This window comes from Talpa occidentalis, unplaced genomic scaffold (assembly GCF_014898055.3).
Source record: "Talpa occidentalis isolate TD23 unplaced genomic scaffold, MPIMG_talOcc4v2.1 talOcc4.2, whole genome shotgun sequence".
NCBI lineage: Eukaryota > Metazoa > Chordata > Mammalia > Eulipotyphla > Talpidae > Talpa > Talpa occidentalis.
Window position 1 is genome coordinate 18,956,854 of NW_023602073.1, and position 14,709 is coordinate 18,971,562.

Genomic DNA, 14,709 nt, shown 5'->3' on the forward strand with positions numbered 1-14,709 from the left:
TCTACAGAGTCGGTCGTAGGGTTCAGAAAGGTCCCAGGATTTTTCGTCCGTTAGACTGGGTTTCATGTCTAAACGTGAAATAAATGTGTATGTAATTTCCCCCAACACAGGGCCGGGCCCGTTTTTCACCACTGCTCACTCTCAGGCTTACAGTGTCTAGAATCAGTGCACAGCTGTTTTCAGAGATCTATGGGGTGGCTCTGAAAAGAGCCTTTGGGGTTTCCTCGCTTCTCAAAGCGCGCTTCCTACTTCTTCTTGGCCGCCGTTTTCTTCGCCTTTGCAGCCTTAGGCTTGGCCGCCTTAGGCTTGGCGGCTTTGGGCTTCGCCGCCTTCGGCTTCACCGACTTGGGCTTGGCGGGGCTCTTGGCCGCCTTCTTGGGTTTGGCGGCGGCCTTGGCCTTCTTGGGGCTCTTGGCCACCTTCTTGACGCCGGCGGCCACGGGCTTCTTAGCCTTCTTGGGGGTCTTCTTCACCGCCTTCTTGGCCGCCGCGGCCTTCTTAGGCTTTTTCGGGGTAGCCCCCGCCGGCTTCTTGGCCTTCGCGGCGCCCGCCTTCTTGGCCTTGGGCTTGGCGTCCCCGGAGGCCGCCTTCTTGTTGAGCTTGAAGGAGCCCGAGGCGCCGGTGCCCTTGGTCTGCACCAGGGTGCCCTTGCTCACCAGGCTCTTGAGGCCGAGCTTGATGCGGCTGTTGTTCTTCTCCACGTCGTAGCCGCCGGCCGCCAGCGCCTTCTTGAGCGCGGCCAGAGAGAGGCCATTGCGCTCCTTAGACGCGGCCACCGCCTTGGTGATGAGCTCGGACACCGGGGGCCCCGCGGCCTTGCGCTTCGCCGCGCCGCCGCCGGCCGCCTTCTTGGCGGTCTTCTTCTTGGCGGGAGACTTCTCCACGGGCCCCGGGGCGGCCGTCTCGGCGGGAGCGGTTTCCGACATGGCGATGGCAGAGGCTGGAGAGGAGGAGAGACTAAAACCCAAAGGGCGGGCTTTGCGATGCTACCGCGCGCGGGCCGGGGCTTATATAAGCCGGTGCTGCCCTGTGATTGGTGGATCGGCCAATCCGCCGCCCTCTGGCAGGCGCCTCTCGCAGTTGCACTTCCAAATTGTGTTTGTTAGAGTCAAAAATTTGATTAAATGCTGAAAGCAGTGATCCACAATATGACACTTTGAAACTCTAAAGGAGGAAAACAGCCTGTAGGTTTCCATACCTGTTTGTGTTTTCAGGAATCAAGGGCAATGGAGGAAAGATATTTTTGAAAATCCATTCAGCTTTTCCTGGGAGTCCGCTGGGTTTAGGGCACGGTGCTAGTTTGTTGCACGTTGCAGGAAATTTCTACTAAGTATCAAGTGAATACTTTTAAAAAGCATCTGTCCTTAGTTTCAGCCTTTGATGTTTTCAAGAGGAAAGACACTGGGTCCCCGGGTTTGGACAGAAAGTTTGTTTCCATCTGTAGCAAGTAACACAGGCGCCGGGCGGCTGGTTGTCTCCAACCCTAAATTAAACACATAGACCATACTTTACAAACCGGTTCTGCCTCTTAGGAATTTCCATGTGCCAATGGCTTCAGAAAATGATATTTTGCACCTTGGAAAAGTTCTGTTTCCAGAGCAACTTACTTCAACTTCCAACAGGCACTAGTAATTGCTTTGGCTTCCAATCCAACAATCTGGATTCATACTCGAACTTAAATATGGTGTGTTTTTAATTGAGATGCTTTCTCTCTCCAGGTTCTGGGAAATCCATTAAAATAAAGATGAAAATGCTTAGCCCAGATTAGGCTTAGAAAAAAACCTGACAGAGGCTAAAAATTACTGAAGGGCTTCCAGTTACCTTTGAAAGCACATACTGTTTAGCTAACAGAACTTTGCCAGATTTTCAATGTACTCTTGCAAATTCCTCTTACTCTAGCTCCTTATGGGGCTTAAATTCAGTAGTAAGGAACACCCTTTTCTGTAAGCAATCCAGAGATATCAATGTTGGTATTTTTGTGGCCTTAAGATTCATAGATTCATATCTTAGAAAAATAATTTGCTACTGAACTGAAAAAGGTGAGTCAGGTATTGAGGGACTGGTGGTTTTAGAAGGTCGTAAGAATTCAGGAATATATTAACATCCCAGGGAACTGAAATGATCACCATGAGTTTGGAATGGAGGATGGATACATTTTTTATTTATTTAGTACTGCGATAGTGAATAGACAGGATTTTGTGCCTGGAAAATAAAGGCCAAATCTGAAAAGTGGCTCGTTTTTTGTATAGTCCAAGCTAAGAATGGCTTTTAGATTTTTCTAAATTGCATTAGAAAAAATAATTATGTGGCACAGATGATATGTGACCTGCAAAAGCTGAGCTATTTTGCTGTTTTGAACTCTAAAGACAGAGGTAATGGCTATCAGCCTGTCTCTTCCAGACCAATGCAAATCAACACCTAAAGAACTCCAGATCCCACTGCACTGTTTCAGAAATCACAAAACCTTCAGAAGATGGGAGGCAGGAAGCCCCTCCATGCTTAAGGGGCAGGAGAGCAGTATAACAATAAGAAATAACATCCATTATGCATTTTCTAAGCTCTAGGAGCTAATCTAAGGATGTTCTACAGGTTTTAATTCATTTGCCACATTATACAGCTGTACAAGTTGAGGCCCAGGGGATGAGTGACTTGTTAAAGGTTGTACAGGTAGTAGTTGGCAGCTCAGAGGTTTGAACCTAAATACCTGGCCTTAACTCTGCTGCATTAAGAATGGGCAGAGAGAACAATCTTTGAAATTCAGAAGAGTCAGCATCAAGTTGTTCCTACACCCAACAGACAGTAGAGATGACAACTTCAGTACTAAGAGGCTTCTGACCCCATCGAACTGTTTTTGCATTAACAATTCCTAGACTTTCCAAAAAGCTACATGAGCCATTGTTTGGGAGCTCTATCTCTCTGAAAAGTCAAATTTTCAAATGTGGGGCGTGGGTGTGGGGCAGAAATAGAAGGAACAGATGACCAATCTAATCACTGCAGGAAAAATGCCTATCTATAACTCCTCTACTTCCAGTAGTTAGGCTGGGTACCCCTGAAATGTAAGCACCAAATGAGGTAGTATACAGAGCACATGAGAAATTTCTCAAGAGTAGAGTTGGGTTAGAAAACACAGCATTCTCGGTGTAGAAAACCAGAAACAGCTTTTAAACATCTGATTTAATGCCCATTTAAATTCTTTTATCTTAAAAAAGGACAAAAATTCCAACCTCAGATTTAAGATACATGTTGAAAATTGGGCATTTAACTGTTCTTTAAAAGCTACTGGGAGTTCACCCTAGAGCAAACCAAAGTATCCATTCGCTCTTCGTGGTCATCATTACCCTGACACAGAACAGTTTAAGTATTCATATGTTACACAACAGATAAAAGCTCAGTGTTTTGGCCTTCCTGTGATAGGCATGTAAATGAGCTTTTGAAATCACTTACACCCGTGAATTTACTCTGCCTCGCACACATAGCCCAAGTTGTAACTTTTCACCTTTACTGGTACAGCTCTTCACTGTGCAAAATAAACGAGCAAGGGCTACTTGTAATAAAGTTGATCTTACATAACAGAAAAGCTCTTCCTAAGTGTAAGGGCTTCATAAAACGCCCATCTTTCTTAGGCTTTCTCGTGGCTTAAAGTGAACAGCTGCTTTTGGTGACAATGGAGGGGCTCTGAAAAGAGCCTTTGTGGGTAGAGTTGTTTTTGAGTCTCAGGTTTACGCGCGCTCCCCGCGGATGCGGCGCGCCAGCTGGATGTCCTTGGGCATGATGGTGACGCGCTTGGCGTGGATGGCGCACAAGTTGGTGTCCTCGAACAGCCCCACCAGGTAGGCCTCGCACGCCTCCTGCAGCGCCATCACGGCCGAGCTCTGGAAGCGCAGGTCGGTCTTGAAGTCCTGCGCGATCTCGCGCACCAGCCGCTGGAACGGCAGCTTGCGGATCAGCAGCTCCGTGGACTTCTGGTAGCGGCGGATCTCGCGCAGCGCCACGGTGCCCGGCCGGTAGCGGTGGGGCTTCTTCACGCCGCCCGTGGCCGGCGCGCTCTTGCGGGCCGCCTTGGTGGCCAGCTGCTTGCGGGGCGCCTTGCCGCCGGTGGACTTGCGCGCCGTCTGCTTCGTGCGAGCCATAGCAGAGAAGAGGGAGCTCTCGGGAGGAATGAGAGCCCGTGCCACCGACCCGGCTTTTATAGAGCTCCGCGCGCTCTGATTCGTCCACACTGCGGCTCCCTCCCCCACCCGCGCCTTTGAGTCAGCTTCTCAGGCCAGAGCGTTTTCCCGCCTCTACTTAGGTCTTTAAGGGGGTGTGCAGAAAATATCTTACACTTTTTGAAAAGCCTCTGGGATGCTTCCAAATTCCTCCGAAAATACATGTTTTGAGAATCTCAGTGCTTTGTGTTAAGTGAAAGGCGAGCGGATGGGAGTGACAAAGTTAACTGAACTCACATAAAAAGGAGCTGAGGGTGAATGAAATGGAGATTTTGTTGTGACTTGAAGTTCTAGCTGTTTCTGCTGTGCCAGTATTGATACTTCGTGCTTATAAACCCAAGATCGTGATCAAACGGGTGGACTGCAGAAACGTCACTTTCCTGCAAGCCCTGTTATTTCAGGCGCTGCTGGCCGTGGGGCGCGGCCACTGCTCTCCCCTCGGCATTGCAGTGCCAAGGCTGTTTGCTACAGAGCACGAGCGGGGCGTGCACCCTGGTGGCGCAGGGGCTGCATTTCGGCACTGAGGCAATCCACTACCACTGCGACGAGGGTTCGAGCCCCAGCCACCGAGCTGGCACATGTGACGCGGCGGATCTCTCCTGTCTCCCCCAGCAGTATTTCAGCGATTTCGCCTGTTCTGCTGCCCACTGCACGGTAATCTCACCACCTCCTCTGACCTGTACTACAGCTCTTGTACGCATAAATCTTAAAAAAAAAAAAAAAAAGAGGGGGGCGCGATGTGAGGGGGAAAAAAATGGGCGAAGTGGGTTGACTACGGCTAGAATACTATTTACTAGAAACTGATGGGGGTTAAAACTTGTGGGCCTCCCCTGGTGGCGCAGCGGTGGAGCGCTGGACTGCGAAGGTGACCGCAGCCTCTGAAATGCCTGTTCGATCGCCGGCCACCGGCGAGGGTCCCGCATGGCGCACAGACCTCTCCTGCCGCGCCCGCTGTTCCCCTCAACAGTGTATTTCGTTACTCTGGCTGTTCTGTTCTCCGCTGTGGCTCTGGTGAATTCTCTCACCCTCCCGCACTGGTCCCGTACCTAGTGTTTATAGAGATAAAAACCTTTAAAAAATAAAACTTGTCCCTCTCCCAAATCAGCTGCACCCTGTTCCTCCCTTCATGGATACCCCCCACACTGTAACTACAGGAAACCAATGTCTACAGCCCTTTAATAGACTTAGTGGGTGGCCCTAAAAAGGGCCTTTGCGTTGAAAACAGATCGAGCAAGAGTTTAGCCGCCGAAGCCGTAGAGGGTGCGGCCCTGGCGCTTGAGCGCGTAGACCACGTCCATGGCCGTGACCGTCTTGCGCTTGGCGTGCTCGGTGTAGGTGACGGCGTCGCGGATCACGTTCTCCAGGAAGACCTTGAGCACCCCGCGGGTCTCCTCGTAGATGAGCCCCGAGATGCGCTTGACGCCGCCGCGCCGGGCCAGGCGGCGGATGGCGGGCTTGGTGATGCCCTGGATGTTGTCGCGCAGCACCTTGCGGTGGCGCTTGGCGCCGCCCTTGCCCAGGCCCTTCCCGCCCTTACCGCGACCTGACATGCTGAAGGGAACAGACAGCAAACTGGCCGCGGCTGCGGCGGCGCGCGCTTATAGAGGGCGGCGTCGGACCTGTTTGGGAACCGGCCGCACAAACCGCCTCTGCTCGGGGCCCCGGCGGCCGCCCGCGTCTTCGGGCATGGGAGGGGCGGGGCGTCAGCTCCTGGGTCTGAGAGGAAACCGGCGCGAAATTCCTCATCCCGCTTCCGCAGACACCGCTGTGCGCGCGCCTCCCCCCAGCGCGGCCTCGGGGTCCGCTCGTCCTGCCTTTACCGGCGCCTCTCGGCACCGACGGCGCCGGCGCCTCGTCCCTGGAACGGCAAGTTCTGCCCAGGAGCCGCGATTGCGAGCCCGCGGCGTTCGAGAACTTTCTCGTATCCTAAGCGATTTCTGTGGAAACCTCATTTAATCAGTCTGAGCAATGACGAGATGCGGTTCGGGTGGGCTGATTCAGGACAGCTTCCGGTGGGGCTCTGGCCTTTCCCAGAGTTGGTTTTCTCTTTTCTTTGCCCTCGTGTACCGGGTGGCCTTCCCTCCTCTCATTCACCTCCCCACTGCCGCGGTTTTTGTGGGAGTCCTGACTCCTGTTTTCTTCTCCTCACCTGGAGGCACTTTAGGAAGTCTGAGGGAAATCAGCTTATGTCTGCCATAGCCTTGGCGAGCGGACAAGGAAGCAAACATGCCCTTTCTTTGTTGAACTGGGAGATGTCACCCTGAAATCCTGTGCCTTAAATTTACAAATAAAGTGCATCATGTGAAGGCGAGGGAGGCGCTTATTCCAGGAAAAAGAAATGCTTTCCCTCTTCGTGTCTGATGGGCCATTGGGCGTGACCTTCCCCTGGCCGGGCTTGTCTTCAAGGATCAGGTTCTGTCCTTGGCAACTGCCTTTTCCCGCCCAGTCCCTCTTCCCAAGCATCAGCAATGTCCGCCCTGCATATTGCAAATGTATGAGTGATTACCCTCTAAAGTAATAATCATTCCACGACTCAGTTTCCAAGTTCTTAGAAACACCTCTCAACTTACCGTAGGTGCAAAACAGGATCCCATCTTGTACAGGCCTGGCCTTCACTATGTAATCTAATTTCCCCAGGTGACACTGGAAGGAAGTAAATGGTGCCACCCATGAAGCCTTGGTTGGCATGTGGAGCTGAAGGCAAATCCAACCTCAGCAGACACAGGAAAGGCTTTTTTTCTTCCCCCATCACTGTGTAAACTCGAGCCTGGACAGCAAGAGAACTTTTTATCAATCTTTTTCAACAGGCTTGTCTGCTTAGTAGGACAAACCTTTGTTACCCAACATTACCTCTTCTGTGAATTGCATTCCTCTCTTCCCCAGAGCTCGGGGCCCCTGTGCCTCCCCTGCTAGTTTCCTTTGAGTCTCGTGTTTTTAGGGCTCCCATATCTATGTGTGGAATTAAATGTGGGTTGTTGTTTTTTTTTCCCACTTTAACTTTTTTATTACAAGGGACTCTCAGTCAAGAGCTAAGTTGAATACAGGAAAAATTAGTTTTACTTTTATTTTATTGCTCATGAATAGGCCTCCGCAAGCTGTCAAGAACAAGCCTTTCCATGAGGTGCCACCTGGTATGTGAATTTCTTTCAGGCTGATGTCAATCTAGGCCTGGCAGGCTATAGAGAAACTTTCACCACTCCCTTCATTACCTAAAAATGAAAATTGGGGGTATTGCCTAGAACTAGTGTTATTACCAGAAAGGAACCATTCTGTTGGAGAAAAACCAAACTATATGGGCAGGACAAACATCTAGTGATAGAGCCTCCCATCTGTCAGATGAGATACCCTTTTCCTGTCACATAAGGTTCCTCCATCCTCCTGGAAGCCCCAGGCCCTTATCTATTCCTTGGTTCAGGATATTGTAAGGGAACAAAAATCTGCCACCCCAAAACATGCCTGGCAAATGCTTGATTTGGGGGAGGGGTCTAAATGCTGGGTGGAGGCTAAACTTCTTTGTGTAAGGTTCTATCTCAGGAAGACCTAATCCCCCTTTTTTCGCAGGAGGAGGTGGAAGCACCTTTGTTTTCCCCAATGAACTCCCTGGCTGAATTTCCCCTTTCATTCCCTCTGTCCCCTGTGAGGCTACATAAGGTGATATCTAAAGCCAAGTCATGCTGGATCTCTTCCCTGAATATAGCAAGTTATATATCATTATTAAACATCTATATGTTTTTTCTCTTATCAATGAGTAGTGCTTGTTTGATTTTTTTTAAGATTAATTTATTTATGCATACAAGAACTGGGGTACAGGCTAGAGGTGAGGTGGGGGGTGTGTGTGAGAAGATTCACCAGAGACAGAGTGGGGAGCAGAACAGGCAGACTGACTGAAGTACACTGCTGAGGGGAGCAGCGGGTGAGTCAGGAGAGCTCTTCTGCACCATGTGGGCAGCTCCAGGGCTCAGGATCGAATCCATGCTGCAGCTGCCATGGATAGCTTCAAAGGCTGGGTCTTAACCCCTTCTGCCATCAGGGAGGCCTCTGTTTGATTTTTTGCTAGCCTGGAGAACCAGTGGTGAAGAGAAGGATTTCCTTTGTGCCTTGGCCATATATAACTCCATTTTTTCTCACTGACCCTGGAGTCTTTGTCTATGCAGACTTCCCATATGTACATACATCACTCATCTCTTTTTTTCTCCTACTTATCTGTCTGATGTGGATTTGATTGCTTGACCAGCCTAAGAAGTAGCCAGAGGTGTAAAGTGAGCACTTTTTCTCCTTCACAACTCTGGTCCCCAGTCTCTCTGGATAGCAGCCAAAGAAAATCCTGCGATGGTGGGGCAATGACTAAAGCAAGTTCCTGTGAACCCAGACTTCCCCATGTTGGGGTGCAGAGCTGTGGGCCATGTTCATCTCATCTCAGTGGGTTTGATGGAAGCTGAGAGTAGAAAAATTTAGGATGGGAGATCTCAAAGGACAACACCAGAGGTAGGAGCAGAGAGGATGAATGAATCCTAAACCTGTTATGGAAGTTTCCAGGAATCTGAGGTGTGGTCAGAAAAGATTATCGGCCTGGGGTGGGGGCAGAGAGAATTATGGAAACAAATCCAACCTGACTCCAAGGTGATACATTCCACAATACTTTCATCAAAGAGTACCCTTTACTCTGTCAAAACTCAACTCGTGTCCTTTAAAGATGTCTGCCTGTGTCTATGCAGGTGTCTGCTTTTTTCCCTTCCTTAATAAACTTGCAATGTGCTGCTGCATGGGAACATCTGCTGGATTCTTTCTCAGAGGGACCCAAGAACCTCACACACTCTGCCCCATCATCTGAACCCCAATGGTGTTGCTGATAACTCCTATTGTTTATTTCCTATCACATCAGCTGCTGTTGTGAATGAATCACCCAAAACATTAGCAATTTAAAAGGACAAATTTAAGAGGTCATAATTTCTGAAGATCAGGAATCAGCAAGTGTGTGGTTGGATGTGTTACAGGACAGGGAGGGGGCACCCCAGACCCCACAAACCTGCCTACTCTAAATGTGTTCTGCCATCCGCCACATCAACACAAAACATATGAGACTTTAATGGGAAGTAACTTTAATACAATTAGGAAACAATACAGGAAAGGCAAAGAATCTAGTTTCTAAATTAAGCACCCAAAGTTATGCATCCCCTCATGGGTAAAAGTCCACACAAGCAGGATTGGCCCATAGCAAGGCCCCAAAGCCTGCCACAAGTCTAAAGCATCTTCCAGTGAGGACTCACAGTAAAGGATCAGCAACAACCAGACAAGTCTGGAGGGAAATGAGCAAAATCAAGACAAAAACCGCCATGGTCACCTCCCCACGGGTCTCTTACCCACATTTGTTCTAACCAGTTCATGACCAAAAGGCAAGCGCAGTCTCTTCACATGTCTCTCTGCTCCATGTGCCTCCTCCAGGTCTCCTTCTGGCTCCCTCCTGCTTCCTTCCTTCCTCAGTCTCCTCTGCAGCCTCTTCTCTCCCTGCTCAGTTCCACCCTCCCTTGGATGGGGCAGGAAACCTGGAATCTTCCCCTTTCCTGGGGACCACCCTGTTACAGATGGTTCTGGTCCAGGTTCACTCACCAAGTGAAGAGTCACCCTGTCCACAGGGGCCGAGTCTTCTGAGGTTCACTGTGGCCTGAGATGTTTCACTCTCAGGGCTGTTGGGAGTTTCTGGACTGTTAAGAAGTTACCTCTTTCTCACTATTCAGGCCTCTCCTAGTGACACTGGCCTCTGTCTCCCTCAGTCAACAAAAGGAAACAGAGTTTGAGGAAAAGGAAAGTGGTTTAATTTGTTGGCTATTGAGGAGGGCAGCAGACCCATGTCTGAAAGACCACCATCCTGTTCTTGGGCAGAACGCAGCGGTATTTATACAAAGGAAAAAAAAAAGAGAGATGGGCAAGGGTCTGCAAAGGGGAGGGAAAAGGGGTCAGCACAGAGACAGGTGGGCGCCAGCTTGCTTTTGTCAACAACTGCAGTTTAACTTCTTATTCCTTGGAATGCAATCAGACAAACCTGTCAAACAAGGGGGAAACTGCAAGAAATATGGGAAAGACAAACTTGTTAATGCTTATCTGAGAGACCAGTCATTCGTAATTGTGTCACTAGGGCTACCTGAGTGTGCCCCCAGCGTGGCAGCAAGGGTCCCCCACCACCACCAAAGCTAGTGCCCCAAGAGCAAGCAAGCAGGAAGCAGCGTCCTTCATATGACCTTCTCTCCAGTCACTCAACAGTGCTTTGACTGAGCCACTTACATCATGCTAGCTACGGAATTTCTGGACATTTCCTAAAATGACTTTTCTATGCCCAGACTTAGCCTACAAATATAAAACTGTTGTGACAGGAACTTTGTTGCTGCTTTGCAGCAGGAACCAGATGCGGGACCCAGCAGTTGTAGAGCAGGTTTGCAAGGCAAGACTCTGCTACTTCAGCAGAAGTCCTTGTACCACTTATTGAAGCACACTGGCTAGTAAAAGCTGATCATGCCACAATGGTATGAGGAATAAAGTCCAGAGGGTGGGATAGGAGTGGGGGACAAACTTTTATGAGGGACAGGGAAGGAGACACTGTGACCCTACGTCAAGAGACATTTGTAGGGCCTCCCCAGTGGCGCAGCGGTTGAGCACTGAGTTGCGAAGCTGCCCACAGCCTCTGCAGCACCGGTTTGATCCCCAGCTGCTCCCTGGCCACCGGAGGAGGGTCCCACATGGGGCCCAGACCTCTCCTGCCACCTGCTGCTCCCCTTGTTATAGGACAGGGAAAGGGGCAGCCCAAACCCCGCAAACCTGCCTATTCTAAATGGGTTCTGCCATCCGCCGCATCAACACAAAACATAGGAGACTTTAATGGGAAGGAACTTTAATAAAACTAGGAAACAATACAGGTAAGGCAAAGAGTCTAGTTTCTAAATGAAGCACCTAAAGTTACCCGTCCCCTCGTGGGTAAAACTCCATCCATATGGGATCGGCCCAGAACAAGGCCCCAAAGCCTGCCACAAGTCTAAAGCATCTTCCAGTGGGGACCCACAGAAAAGGGTCACAAACAACCGGACAAGCCCCGAAGGAAAAGAGCAAAATCAACATCAAGATAAAAGCTGCCATTGTCACCTCCCCACGGATCTCACCCACATCTGTGTCACCCCGTCCACGACCAAAAGACAAGCACAGTTTTTTTACGTGTCTCTAGGCTCCATGCGCCTCCTCCAGGTCTCCTTCTTTTTTTTTTTTTAATTATTTTATTTTATTTTTTTTTTTAATATTAAATTTTATTTTTATATTCCCCAACTCCAGGTCTCCTTCTGGCTCCATCCTGCTCCTTCCTTCCTCAGTCTCTTCTGCAGCTTCTCCTCTTCCTGCTCAGCTCCACCCTCTCTTGGGTGGGGCAGGGAACCTCCCCCTTTCCTGGGGACCACCCTGTTACACCCTCAGCAGTGTACTTCGGTCCTTCTGCCTTCTCTGCTCCCCGCTCTGGCTCTGGTGAGTTCTCTCACCCTCCCGCGCTTCTGACTGTACCCAGTGCTTGTATAAATAAATAAAAAATAATTTAAAAAAATAAAGTAAATAGAGCTTTATATATATATATAAAAAAGAGACATTTGTATCAGCAATGTGATGTTATCACAGGCAGAATTATCCGAGTCCACCATGGAGATAGTCACATAATCAGGTCATCAGCAGCGTAGGCATCCCCCGGCCTACCTTGACATATGGGCTATGCTCTGTAGGTGGTCAAGGAATATTCTGCTGGGATTTGCAGACAGCAAATAGGTCGCAGATGTCCATGAGTGGCCAGTTAGTAACCAGCTCAAGGGAACACATAGAAAACATCCTCAGGCCTCCCCTAGTGGCACAGCAGTTGAGCCCTGGGCTGCAAAGCTGCCCGCAGCCTCTGCAGCACCAGTTCGATCCCCAGCCACCTGCGAGGGTCCCACATGGTGCGACAGACCTCTCCTGCCACTCCCGCTGCTCCCCTCAGCAGTGTTTTTCATCAGTCTGCCTGTTCTGTTCCCTGCTCTGGCTCTGGTGAATTCTCTCACCCTCCTGGGCTTCTGACTGTACCCAGTGCTTGTATAAATAAATAAATAAATAAATCTTTAAAAAAAAAAAAAGAAAGAAAGAAAGAAAAGAAAACATCCTCAATTATCCACAGCACCCTTGGTTTCTGAAGTACAGATCTCAGAAGACTAAAATCCGAGCCTTGCTGAGGAGTTGGAAGACTTTAGAATCACCTTATGTCCGACTTCCCAGTGAAAGGTTAACAGACCTTTCTGCACCAACTGGTTCTTAAACTGATTCTCCTTTATTTTCCTACACCCATTGGTGGCTTATCCAAATCACTTCTTTCTCATCCTGGGTTGTGAAAGAATACTAAACGGATACTGGCCTAGTTTTGCCCCGTTTTGGGAAAGAATTTTCCAGAGCTACTAAGGGAGTAATATATATCTTGTGTAATATACACTGGGGACTATTATGAGGCTCACATACAAACACATGTGAAAATAGCTTAGAAATTTTAGAGCTTTATATATTCATTGTCAATACCATGGATCTATTCACCATGGCAATCAAAATAGTAGGGACATATCTGGGATAAAAGGTGTAAGGTTGAGTTGGGATGAGCTCAGATGCTATCTTGATTAAAATTAACAGTACATTCACTCAGCATTTAATGAGCACCTCCCGTGTGTATGGACTTTCCTATTTAGGAACAAAACTGAACAGAACAAAGAAAATTCTCTGACCTAATGACATGTTTATTCTGTGGGAGAAAAAAATGGAGCAAAATTTGACTTAAAAGTTAGACTCAGATTTGGGAGAACACTATTTCCTATTGGCACTAGGATTTAATGTGTGTGTATTAGGCAAGGGATGAGTCCTAGGGAGACCCTTAGGTGAGGTGAGTGTGTTACTACCCCAAATGGTCTGTCTCTGCCTCAGGGAACGCCACATTATGCCACAACTCTGGAACTGGATGTGGATGGCAGGTGCCTGTATTATCAGGCTCCTGGAGGCTGATAAAACCAGAGGGTGAGTTTCCTTACTTCACACCAATACTTGGGATGGGTGTGATGGAAAATATAAGCATTTCAGATCTTTCTCCCACAGGTTTACCAGGTGTTATTGCTAAACAAGAAACTCAATTCTTTTTTGAATGAAAAGGCTCAGTCTGCATTAGCCAGCCTTCTGGACAAAGAGCTACAGTTCCAGCCAAATCCCAGCCTTTTGTTCTTTATGAAGTTGCATTTTAAACACCAAGTCTCTGAAAACGTGAGTTCTATCCACGATACGATGCCAGGCAAAACTACATCACTGCCAGAGCTAACACAACACCCATGTGCTCTCCACCGCCTGCGACCCCGGACAGTTAAGTCAACCTATGGAGGAACGACATCGTGGAAAGCACCTTCCTCTCGCAAGGCGGGGGTGGGGCGCCAGCTCTGCTCCTACATTTATATGATAAATGGAATGGTGTAAACTCCCAAGTTCTTTTCCTGCCTTAAGTCAAAGGACCCACTTTCTGTGCGGACGGTGCTTTTTTAATCTAGCAACTATTCAGCACCTTAAGTTTTGATAGTCAACAAGGTGCTTGGAGATGGCGTGGCGTTCATACCAACCTTGTGCGCCATCTTCTGAGACAAACCCGATTACCATAAGCCCCACTTTTCCCCAAGAGGCGCCCAATTCACATTCTGAACACCAACCTAGTGACAGCTGCAGTCAGTGATAATGAAAGTGGCTCTGAAAAGAGCCTTTGGGAGGAAGGGCCCACAGGCCGGGCAGGCTGGAGAGAGCAGCGAGTTTACGCGCGCTCCCCGCGGATGCGGCGCGCCAGCTGGATGTCCTTGGGCATGATGGTGACGCGCTTGGCGTGGATGGCGCACAGGTTGGTGTCCTCGAACAGCCCCACCAGGTAGGCCTCGCACGCCTCCTGCAGCGCCATCACGGCCGAGCTCTGGAAGCGCAGGTCGGTCTTGAAGTCCTGCGCGATCTCGCGCACCAGCCGCTGGAACGGCAGCTTGCGGATCAGCAGCTCCGTGGACTTCTGGTAGCGGCGGATCTCGCGCAGCGCCACGGTGCCCGGCCGGTAGCGGTGGGGCTTCTTCACGCCGCCCGTGGCCGGCGCGCTCTTGCGGGCCGCCTTGGTGGCCAGCTGCTTGCGCGGCGCCTTGCCGCCGGTGGACTTGCGCGCCGTCTGCTTCGTGCGGGCCATGCCTGGGGAACTTGCGCTTCAGGAACTAGCGACTGCCGAGCCGCCGCGGGGACCGGGCTTTATAGTGACGCGCCGCTCCTGATTGGACAGAAGTGCGCAGGCGCGCCCTGGTGGGCTTAGAATCCCGTCTTGATTTGTTTCCTGCCTCCCCCGAAACGACGCGGTTTCCTGGCTTTTTGGTGTTTTTTTTTTTGTTTTTTTTTTTGTTGTTGTTTTCCACAAGAAAGAATTGCTGCTGTATTCCATTCTGTGGGAGTTTACTGTTTT

At 49.6% G+C, this 14,709-nt stretch overlaps 3 protein-coding genes across 3 annotated transcripts; all 3 read right to left on the bottom strand.

Moving 5' to 3' along the window:
* Nucleotides 1-177: 177 nt before the first annotated feature.
* H1-5 (H1.5 linker histone, cluster member) lies at nt 178-970 on the bottom strand. The gene has a single exon (XM_037519113.2). The coding sequence runs from the start codon at nt 924-926 to the stop codon at nt 246-248; it is 681 nt and encodes a 226-aa protein (XP_037375010.1). The 5' UTR covers nt 927-970; the 3' UTR covers nt 178-245.
* Nucleotides 971-3,321: 2,351 nt separating this feature from the next.
* Nucleotides 3,322-4,163, bottom strand: LOC119251835 (histone H3.1). The gene has a single exon (XM_037519131.2). It carries the CDS (start codon nt 4,128-4,130, stop codon nt 3,720-3,722), a length of 411 nt encoding a protein of 136 aa, XP_037375028.1. The 5' UTR covers nt 4,131-4,163; the 3' UTR covers nt 3,322-3,719.
* Nucleotides 4,164-5,391: 1,228 nt separating this feature from the next.
* LOC119251864 (histone H3.1-like) lies at nt 5,392-14,459 on the bottom strand. Its single transcript, XM_037519156.2, has 2 exons — nt 14,114-14,459; nt 5,392-5,780 (listed from the first exon to the last, which is right to left on the bottom strand). Exons 1-2 carry the CDS (start codon nt 14,440-14,442, stop codon nt 5,447-5,449), a joined length of 663 nt encoding a protein of 220 aa, XP_037375053.1. The 5' UTR covers nt 14,443-14,459; the 3' UTR covers nt 5,392-5,446.
* Nucleotides 14,460-14,709: the final 250 nt, after the last annotated feature.

Excerpts from the sequence above, each read along its gene's own strand:
- H1-5 (XM_037519113.2), bottom strand. The coding sequence starts at position 926 with ATGTCGGAAACCGCTCCCGCCGAGACGGCCGCCCCGGGGCCCGTGGAG.
- LOC119251835 (XM_037519131.2), bottom strand. The coding sequence starts at position 4,130 with ATGGCTCGCACGAAGCAGACGGCGCGCAAGTCCACCGGCGGCAAGGCG.
- LOC119251864 (XM_037519156.2), bottom strand. The coding sequence starts at position 14,442 with ATGGCCCGCACGAAGCAGACGGCGCGCAAGTCCACCGGCGGCAAGGCG. Across the intron at positions 5,781-14,113 it reads CTGTTCGAGGACACCAACCT|TTTGCTGTCTGTTCCCTTCA; the intron begins GTGCGCCATCCA and ends AGCCGCGGCCAG.